General features: G+C 39.6%; 1 protein-coding gene across 3 annotated transcripts; it reads right to left on the bottom strand.

The window, feature by feature from the left end:
• Positions 1-1,846: 1,846 nt before the first annotated feature.
• On the bottom strand, positions 1,847-7,001 carry LOC105508194 (cytochrome b-c1 complex subunit 7). 3 transcript variants are annotated; one of them, XM_011937003.1, is made up of 5 exons: positions 6,879-6,920; positions 4,462-4,533; positions 3,129-3,295; positions 2,721-2,857; positions 1,847-2,474 (listed from the first exon to the last, which is right to left on the bottom strand). In XM_011937003.1, the coding sequence occupies exons 1-5, from the start codon at positions 6,895-6,897 to the stop codon at positions 2,447-2,449; spliced, it is 423 nt and encodes a 140-aa protein (XP_011792393.1). In that variant the 5' UTR covers positions 6,898-6,920; the 3' UTR covers positions 1,847-2,446. The 3 variants fall into 3 exon arrangements, with proteins under 3 accessions (XP_011792393.1, XP_011792392.1, XP_011792394.1); XM_011937002.1 differs by having other exon boundaries at positions 1,847-2,857; XM_011937004.1 differs by lacking the exon at positions 2,721-2,857 and having other exon boundaries at positions 2,272-2,474; positions 6,879-7,001.
• Positions 7,002-10,686: the final 3,685 nt, after the last annotated feature.

Here is a 10,686-nt window from a genome sequence, read left to right as displayed (position 1 = left end):
TTGACATGTAGTCAGTTAATTTTCACAACTGTGTAAAGTAGGTTTCTATCATTAGCTCTATCTTAGGGCCAAACAAACTGAAGCACGGAGAGGTTAAATTGTATTCCTAAAGCTTTACACAGTGAGCAAATAAGATTCAGACCTGTGCAGTCTAACCCAGAATTAGCTCTGAATCACTCTACCATTCTGTCTACAGGACAAGCCTGTGTGTTTCCGGCACTCTCATGGTGATTTTTCACACAGGACAGCTTTTGATAAAAGAAAGGCTCTCTCTTTCAAATGAAAGGACTTCACTGATGGATTAACAAATTCTCACCCATTCACCTATGTGAGCCAAATGCTAGATCTACTTTCTTAGTCTTCGTAACAAGCAGGACGATAACTATAATTTACAATGAACACAACACATTGATACAGTGTTCAAAGAACTTTTGCACACTTGTTCTCATTTAGAAGAATGAAGTAATCTGGAAACAAAGAATAGGCATACACTTTGGCTTTAGGAAGAACTCTTACAGAATCAGAGGTTGCCCTATGTAATACCACACTTTTTACCTTGAGCAGGTGGATAGCCTGGGGGTTCCTGTTATACCTCAATCCTGGTCAGTTCTATTTGTTCCCATCCTTCAGCAGTGCCCTTAGGCTTGCTTTAAACATTAACAGCATTCATAAGCATGGTTTCTAGGGTCAGAGCCCAGCCTCCCTCCACCCACCTGGCTCCCTACACACCTTGACAGTACTCTTTGACATGCCTCAGTTCTAGTCTCCTTGTAATCGTACATGTTAGATGTCTGAATGAATAGACCAGAGTTCTGCAAAAGTGATCTTGAAATCACAATTAAAAGAGCCTTTGGAGACATCTACTCAGGAAAATTTTCTGAATAGATAAATGCTTTTAAAAGGGGTTCTAGACAGACCATCTTCTTGGCCTCCTTCTGCAAAGTAGGACATTAAAACCTTGTCACAATGTGACCTGAGCAAAACCATTATCAAGTAATCTTGTTGTCTTGAACCAGACAAAAGAAAATTGACATGATTTAAGGATAGGTTTAGAAAAATAATCTGACTAGCCAAAAAAAAAAAAAAAGAAAAAAAAAAGCGGGGGGAAGCGGGTTCCTAGGGAATTTAAGAGGCTAATATTTTAGCAAAAATTTGAAGATACTCTTCATGATACACACATTTCTCATTGCTTTACAAATTTTAAATGTAACACAAATTTGTTTCTCACACTGTTTTGTTATTTGAGGTAAGGCATTCCTGCCACACACAGCAATGACTTGTCCTGGAAAACCAGGGAGGCTGCAGGTCCTACTGCTCCTTCTTTACTAGCTGTGGCTCCGAGCGCACTCTCACCTCCACCAAAGAAAGCATTTCAGAATTTAGGAGTGGAAATGACAACATTGAATAATTCTAATTTCCTTTTTTTTTTTTTTTTTGGAGACAGAGCCACTGTCGCTCAGGCTGAAGTGCAGTAGTGTGATCTAGGCTCACTGCAATCTCCGCCTCCCGGGGTCAAGCAATTCTGCCTCAGCCTCCCGAGTAGCTGCGATTATAGGTGCCTACCACCACGCCTAGCTAATTTTTTATATTTTTAGTAGAGACAGGGTTTCAGCGTGTTGGCCAGGCTGGTCTCGAATTCCTTCCTTCAGGTGACCTGCCCGCCTCAGTCTCCCAAAGTGCTGGGATTACAGGCATGACTCACCATGCCTAGCCAATGATTCCAATTTATATTTTAAAAAATTACCCTATGATCTTAAAACTTTTAACTGATTAGTATCCAACCCTTAAACTTCATAACAATTATTTCCAAAGTGGAAAAGTCACTGGGATATGGGGACAAGTATGATTTGTATTTATACTTCCATTTTTTCTAATGTCTACTTTTTGTTTTCTAGTACACATGTTAGCACAGGAGTATATATATTACTTAAGTATGCCTATGTTGGGGTGAATACATAATTTATTTTTAAATGATAGGATGCAAAATCAAATCTATTTGGATAGCCGTGAAGAGGCTATTTCTCAATCCTGGCAAACTAGGGGGTGCACTCCCCTTTCTTTTATTCAGTAGCTTCCACAAGGGTGTAACTTACGGAAGTTATATCCTTCCATAAACTGATAGGCTATCCAACTAGTGAGGAAAACTGATAAAGTGGCCTCTGAGCTCCAGGTAGCAGTTAAACACGACTAAAAATATCTTGAAAGTTTGGAAAAAAATTTAACAGTAAATGGATTCAGTAGTTATTCAGTGTAAGGTTTGGTATTCAAAAACTCCAGCCATTACAATAGACATTTATTTAAAGGAAAACATCTGCAGACCAAATAATTCTTAAAATTGTTTGTTTCAAGTATAACCATCTTCATAACAGCTGCATTCACAGACTTCAACTACATGATTACTTCTTTGCCCACTCTTCTCTTTCTTTTCTTTCCCGAATAACCTCTTTCAGATATGGTTCAAGGTAGAAATTTTCCTAAAGAATGAATGAAATATTATATATTACCATCGCATACTGATATATCCCAAACACTCAACACGTCTTTGATAACAAGAAAAAAAAAAGTACTTTTTAATTTCCAATTTTAGAAAACATATTCTCAACCTAAGAACTATCTGCTTTTTAAAATGTCAAATCTGTGGTGATAGTGTGGTAAGTTGCTTTGATAGGTTATGAGAGGGAAGTCTTTTTGGGAAGAAAAAGAAATGAGTGTCTACAGGCCTTTGCCTAGTTTCAGTGCAGTTCAAGGGGTGAGAGTTTGCTTCACAGAAGCTCTTCTTGGGATCTGGAGGGCCACTCAATGGGCTGATCTTTTCATCTAAGTAGAAAGCAGAGTGCAGAGGTAGAACAACAATGACCTGGGTGGCAACAGACCTGGATTTTAGTCCTGGCTCTCTATATTAGTGACTTGCTTAGTGATTTCAGAAGAATCATTCCACATGTAAGAGTCAATGTGGTTTTCTTCTAAAACGGAAATAACATTTGCTTTATTAACCTCACCAAACTATTGACAGAATATTTATTTGACATGACTCAGAAAACTCTAACACCATGCAAATGAACATGTTTCTCGTTTCTAAAACTCAATCCTTAATGAGCAACATTGTCAGGTAGATAAAGCTGTGCTACCTCTTCATATTTGGTCCACTGCTCTTTAGGCAAGATCTGATGCTTCAGGCTCAGGTCCAGTGCCCTCTTAATTCGAAACATCCTGTCATTATAAAGGTTCTCAGGAAGCCTTCTTATGGCTTCTTTTACGTCTTCATCCTCATATATTGTATCATCTCGCATTAACCCTATGATAGACGACAAAGTTAGATAGCACATGCATCTCAAAAATCACGTTTTTTTAAAATTAGTAAAATATCTTTATGACTTATAACTTACAACTTTTCGTAAACTATCGAATTCAAATCACTAGGTTCAATGGAAATTCAATGCACTTCATACATTAGGTTGGTGCAAAAGTAATTGTGGTTTTGCCATTAAAAGTAATGAGTAATTACTTGATACAATGGGTTATTTCTTGAACTAGACTATGGAAACAATATATGAGCCTCTTAAAATCCAATGCCACAAAATTCTTATTTTATCTAAACCATTTACAAAATATTTTAAATGTTTACTTTGTTTTTAAACACACATTAATAAACCACATCTCTACTTTCTCATAGTTTAAATCTGAGATCAAGGTATTAATGAACCTTAAAACGATAGTATACTAAGGAACCAGTGACTTTTGCTTACACTTTCTTCAAGCTTCAATAGCAAAAGATGAAGTTCATGGCAAATTACAATGTTCTAAAAAAGCTTAGGAAACATATGATCGCATGGATATGAGAAAATTTTAATATTTGAAAAATCTCTACTTTCAGTGTTTATAAAACTTAAAATTTTAAGTGGAAGGCCGGGCGCATTGGCGCATACCTATAATCCCAGCACTTTGGAAGGCCGAGGCAGGTGGATCACCTGAGGTCAGGAGCTCGCCACCAGTCTAACATGGTAATACCCTGTCTCTACTACATACAAAAAAAATTAGCCAGGCATGGTGGCACATGCCTGTAATCCCACCTACTCAGGAGGCTGAGGCAGGAGAATCACTTGAACCCGGGAGGCGGAGGTTGCAGTGAACCAAGATTGCGCCACTGCTCTCCAGCCTGGTGACAGAGCAAGACTCTGTCTCAAATAAATAAATAAAATTTTAAGTGGTAGAGTTGGGAGAGGGGGTGTAGAAGGAAAATGTTTTACTACTTAAATCATTACCAAGTCAAACATTTTAGAGGCTTTCATCCCTCTCCTCTCAGAAAAATTTTAAAAAGGAACTGGATTTAACATAATGTGATTTAATTTTAAAATCTTCTGATGTATGCAAGAACTGAAATATTTTTTTGAAACCACAGTAACACTTGTAAAAGCAATACTCTCAGAAAAAAAAGAAAAATTAAAAAGCACAGATGCTTACCCAGTTTATTGAATCCTGCAGCATTGTAATACCATTTTCGAATACTATCCAGCCACTTGCCTGATGCTGAAACTGATAATTGTCACACTGTTAGATGCTACAATTATACTATATGAACACAATGATGGGCAAGCAACCAGTACTCAGTTATCTTGCTGATGAATGCAAACACAGAAAGAAATTTCCTTTTAATAAAAGTATATACTATGTACAGCAAGAATTTAATCAAAAAAGAATTAGATTTAAAAGAAAAAAGTTTATAAACTGTTGATAAAAATTGCTTATTTTATTTACGAGCAAAAATGGCTGCAGGAAAATGGTGGCAAGTCATGGAAGAAGAGGGTAAACTCAAACACTGAGTGTACAAAAGATCCATAGGTACATCGTGTGCCCTTATGCCTGCCCTGTTACCTTCAGAAATGAAGGGGTGAGAGATAGGAAAAGGACTTGAAAATTTCTATCATTTGTAGTTTCATAAATAGATCACAGGAAATAATTGTAAACTTTTCATTTCAAAGGAGCTGGAGTTGTATGAAAAGAGTGAGATTTCAGCATAGGCTGGCAGGTCTAAATGACCCTCATCCTGTAAAAATTTTACTCGACATTACAGTTATTTCATTTGGCTACAATCTTTAAAAATATATGTATTTTGGGGAGGATTTTGATACCATTAGTCATTTAAACATTAATATGGATTAGTAAAAAAAGTCCATTTACCTCCACCTAAGCAACTAAGTTCCCCCCAAGGGAATAGATATTGAAAATGGATGAGAAATGGGTAATTTTAAAATTCTTTGGGGAACAGGGCTGAGTCTGATGAAGTAACCCAGCAGGGTCCATGTACAGCAGGACCGTACCTGACATTTTAGGAGAGGCATTTTACAAAAGGGGAGGTAGAACAAGTTTATATTTTCTTTTAAAATTTTGTCTAGCGTTAGCCCCTTACCAAGGAAGGAAAGCAAACTCTCCTTTCCCTCAACCCTCCTTGCCTGCAAACTCAGTGCACTACAGATTACGTGGCTTCAGCAAATCTCCTTGGAAATTAAGAGTCATGTATAAAACTGCTGCTAGAAAAACAAGTATCAGTCAACAATCTACAAACATACTTGTGGAAGGCAGATTATTTTTAACCACCTATCAGTGACTATAATAATATTCACTAAACACTTATTGTGCACCAAACACTTTCCTATTTGCTTTACCAACATTAGTTGATTTATTTACATGTCTCTTACTACAGCAAGGGAAGCAGACTTACAGAAGTGATCCCACCCAAGGTCAGAGTTAGCTAATGGGAGTTGAGATCTGGTCTATGTAGTTCCCAAACACGCACAGAATCAGTGTCTTGAATTTAGTAAGACTCCTTCAATATCTGCTAAATTAATAAAATAATTATTTAAAAAGTCTCCCCCACCCCCAAAAAGCTCAATGTCAATTAGGTTAGCGGATGTTTCTGGCAACCTGATGTTTCCTAACAGCTTCACAATTGCTGGGGGCAGGGAGAAAAGGATCAATATTTTTTAAAAGCTACTCCAACTTGGTTGCATTGCAGTGAGACGAGATTGTGCCACTGCACTCCAGCCTGGGCGACAAAGCAAGACTCCGTCTCAAAGAAAAAAAAAAAAAAAAAGATACTCCAACTTGTACCGCCAGAGGGCAGAGATTAGCAAAAACAAAACAAAACAAAACAAAAAAACAGGGAAACCCAACTTAATGTTCAAGTTGTTTTAAATATTCCAGTAATATCTGCATTCTATTCCACAATAAATGCGTTTGAACCTACAATAAATTCAAATTTCTCCAAACCTACTGATCAAGCTGACGTTCTAGATAATCCAAGGTTAACGTGAAGCGTCGCTCGTATCCCTTGCTCAACTGTCTCTGATTCGCAGTTTGAGAAGCGCGAGGGGTGCAATGAAATTTCCAATTCTACTTCCTTGGGTCACTTTGCCTCAGTTACCTTATCAGCGTAAACGGGAAATTAATATCTCCCTCGTGGCTCTGGCAGGAAAATGTATAGGGCCAATGTACACGATAGAGCACCTGGGTCATAGAAAGCACTGAGCTCATTCTGGTTGAAAGTCATCCACTAGTTATCTTCTTGTGACCTTTAACTTTTCTAAGGCCGAGGGGAAGGACTTCCGAGCACAGGCAGCTGAAACTCCAGGGCTGTCAGAGCCACCGCGGGCACCTTCACAAACGGCGGGTTAACACCCCAACCCTATACAGGCAAGCCCGGCCTGGGAACAAACGAGTGGGGAAGCACGTCCTTTTGGCTGGACTGAAGCCGCCACTTTCCCTTCCGCGACAAAATTGGTCACTTACAAAGAAGAGAGAAAACGGAGCGAGCTGCAGCGAAAATAAACGGTGGAGCGCGACGATGCCCGCCAAGAAGAAGACCCCCCCCAGTAACTTACCCGCCTGCTTGCCAGCCATTTTGACCAGAAAATACAGCGTTGCCTTCTGGGTAAGTCATAGAGGACACGCTGGGCCCAGTCCGCAGGCGCGTTACGCCACCTCGCGAAACGAGAAACGCCGCTTGCGCAGGCGCAGTTCTGACGGCTGTCTGAGCTCCTGCGTGTGCACTTCTCGGCCAGGGTGAGGCCAATGGAGTAAGCGGGGAATTTTGCGTGCTACATTCCAAGAAGTATTATAGGTTGTGATGTGATGGGAATAACACAGGTCAGGAATGGCTTAAAGCTGGGTTCTGTTACTTGCTGTTAATAGCTATGAGAGCGTGGGCAGTATGAATTCAGCTCTTTGTGCCAGGCAGGAAGCTAAATGTTTTAAGAGCATCGTCTTATTTTCTATTGAAGGACTGATGGATGCGCCATCCCAAAAATATATGGAATTGGTACACTGATTATTTCGAGTTAAAAATGTTGGAGAAATTGTAGTTTCAGAAAGGGTTTGATGACCCATCTCTTCCTGCATGCAGCAAGCCATAAAGCTTCCTCCAGGATTCCTCTGGAGTACCTGTCCCTTACCAGAGGGAGAAAATAGCACCCATCACCAGAGACGGGAAACTGGGAGCTGCTTTGGACCTGAATATACTTTCCGAAATAACCCTTATCTTCCACAACGTTTACACCCCACCACACCCACGTTTCTCCTAATGACTCCCCAAGAAATTTACTGCCCCTAGCCAGATTCCCTTTCTTCTGATTTGTAGTTCGTGTAAAAAGTATAAAGGCATCTTATATTGGCCACTTCACTCTCTTGTGAGGATCCCCATGCACATGTAAAACTAGTAAAATTAGTATGCTTTTCTCTTGTTAATCTGCCTTGTGTCACTTTGGTTCCTAGATCCAACCAAAGAGCCCACATAAGAACAAAGGGGTGATCTCTCACTCCCCTGCACTGTCATTTAATTCTAAAAGTACTGTAATTACCTCATTGTAGATAGGAGAAAGCTGAGGCTCAGAAAGGTTGAATAACTTGTCCAAGAGGACATGACTAGAAGAGTCCAGGTTCTTCCAGAATCTGAAAATCCAGATGCAAACTTGGGGCTCCTTAATTCTAGGGCCATATGCTACCCTACTAACCCAGGAAAGACACCATGCCTTTCAGGCCTTGGGTTTCTCCAGCTGAAGATCTACATCTAGCTATTTTAGTGGACGGTTAGGTCAGAAAAGGTTTTGGGTTTTTCATTTGTTTGTTTGTTTGGTTGGGTTTTTGTTTTTTTTTTTTTTTTTGGCCACCTCTTTTTTTGTTGTTCAGCTTCTATCACCCAGGCTGAATGGCACAATCTTGGCTCACTGCAACTTCTGCCTCCGGGGTTCAAATGATTCGTGCCTCAGCCTCCTAAGTAGCTGGGACTACAGGTGTACATGCCACCATGCTCACTAATTTTTGTATTTTTAGTAGAGACGGGGTTTCACCGTGTTGGCCAGGCTGGTATCAAACTCTTAACCTCAAGTGATGCACCCACGTCGGCCTCCCAAAATACTGGATTACAGGCGTGAGCCATCACGCCCAGAAGAAAAGGTTTTTAAAGATTAAATCTAAGATGTATTGCAGAATTTGCACACAATTTAAAGACAAAAGAGAAGTATATAGATTTGCTAACTTTTAAGGTCTCAGCCCCAACATGTGAAGTCTTAGGCATAAACATCTAGAGACAGAAAACAATTGGGGGGAACTGGCATGACTGATAGTCACTGGAGAACTTCTACCATTACTCGGTGATATCTTTTTTCCCCTCAGTTTTAAGCTCAGAGCTGGGACAATATAGAATAGAACCTTGTCTCGCCGTAAGTTCAAAAGGTTAGATTTAATGATCTTAGTCACATTCCAGTTCTAAGATTCTATTGATTTTCCTTTTTCTTCTATCTCCATGCTGCTACAATTCTTCTATTAGTCAGTCCTGTATGCAGCACTAAAGCTGATGAATGATCTCTTCTATCTTACACTAGCCAAAGTGAAGTCTGAAAGATGTGAAGAAATGCAATACATATGTACATTGGCACATTGCCCTGCAGAGGGTAGGTACTCAATAAACTCTCCTCCCTTCTACCCTTTACATTTTAGCTTGCCGGTTTCAGGTGAAGGTGACAAGAAAAGACATATCAAAAGATCAGAAACCCAGAATTGTCACAAAATCCAGCTCCTAAGGAATTAAGCTAGAGACTGAATGTTTGCTGGTAGTCATTAATGATTCAAAAACTATTTTTGGTTTTCTTTCCTCCCAGCACAGGATTAGGGACTGCCTTTCTCTGCCCTCAAAGTTAGGCATGGCCATGTGATACTTTAGCCAAGAAAAATGTGGTAAGTTTTTAAGAGCAATTCTTCACATTCCTTTCCTTTTCCATAGACTGGCAACACTCCAGAAATGACGGAGACAGGATACATCAACCTGTATCACTAAAGACGATGTGGAGCAGAGCCTTTGTGGTCCTAAGAGACATGTATAAGATAAAACCTTTTGTAGTTTTTCAATCATTTGAGGTTTTAGGATTGTTCATTGTATCAGCACAACTTGCCTATTCTGACTGATAAGGTTGTTCAGTGGGTTATTCATAAAGGCAAAATGCGGTTGTGAGCCATACAAAGAGAGGACAGGATGGTTCCATGGTGTCCCCAGCTTATTTTTTATTGTTTCCTGTTTGTTGATCTCATCCATTGGAGAACTCCATGAAAGCACCTGTCTATGTCACACTCACCACTGTATTCTAGGAACTCAAATGTCAGTTGCGTGAATAAAATATGTAACAGGAAAGCCACTAAACCTGGCCCTGATGAATTACAAATACAGTTTTTCATGAGGTTTTTTGAAGGGCATCCAGCACACCACAAAACCCTCAGCACAACAAACTACCCCGAAAGTTAGTGACTTAAAACACTTTCTCCCAATTCTGAATTCAGCTGGGTCGTTCTGCTTAGTGTAGTGTCTGCTAAGGCTGGGACATCCCAGATAACTTCTTCATGCATGTCTGGTACTCAGTTGGCATGGCTGAAAAAGCTGGGGTTTGGCCAGACATGTTTCTCTCCACCTAGTTTCTCCAGCAGAGTAACCAGACCTCTCTATACCATAGCTTAGGGTGCCAAGAGCAAATGTTCCAAGACGGCAAGCCCTGATGTGCAAATTCTTATCAAGCCTGTGCTTGACAAATGTCTCCTGGGCCAAATCACATTGGCCCAGAGTCAGTGTGGGAGACGACTAACTACACAAGAGTGCAAATACCAGGTGTGGTTCATGGGGGTCACCAGTGTTAACAGTCTACCCAATCTAGTGATCATAAGGCAGACAACTGAAGTTGTGATACTTCATTTTACAAATAAAAAAGCAAAGACTCAGAGATGAAATCACTTGCCCAGGATAACACATGTCATAAACGGAAAACAAATCTTTGTTTACTGGTAATAAGTCAAAGGCTAGTTAAGCCTTTCACTATATCTCATTGCCCCTAATCTTTAAACTCCACTTTCCTTTTCCTGATTCTTAGCCAACTGTGAATATCTTGTGTTCAAGAAGTTAACAACGTAGATAATCCAAAATGAAGTGTGTTTTGTGGCATTATCTGAGCTGTAGATATTAGATGACTAATGGAGTATGCTCTGAAAATTTCTAACAGTTCAAATGAAATAAAGCCATTTTATAATGAAACCACTTTAAAAATCCTCTGTTTTCATCTTCACTAGAATGACAAAGCACCAACTTAAAGTAAACCAACTCTCTCCCTTTCTCTGAACTTGCTGTATTTTTTTTTTTTTTTTTTTTTTTTT

This window comes from Colobus angolensis, unplaced genomic scaffold, assembly GCF_000951035.1.
Source record: "Colobus angolensis palliatus isolate OR3802 unplaced genomic scaffold, Cang.pa_1.0 Scaffold16, whole genome shotgun sequence".
NCBI lineage: Eukaryota > Metazoa > Chordata > Mammalia > Primates > Cercopithecidae > Colobus > Colobus angolensis.
This window is presented reverse-complemented; position numbering and strand designations above follow the sequence as displayed.

Coding starts and splice junctions, on each gene's coding strand:
- LOC105508194 (XM_011937002.1), bottom strand. Junction 3,296..4,461: donor TGCAGGATTCAATAAACTGG/GTAAGCATCTGT, acceptor CGTCTATCATAG/GGTTAATGCGAGATGATACA. Junction 2,858..3,128: donor AGTGGACCAAATATGAAGAG/GTAGCACAGCTT, acceptor GTTGCCACCCAG/GTCATTGTTGTTCTACCTCT.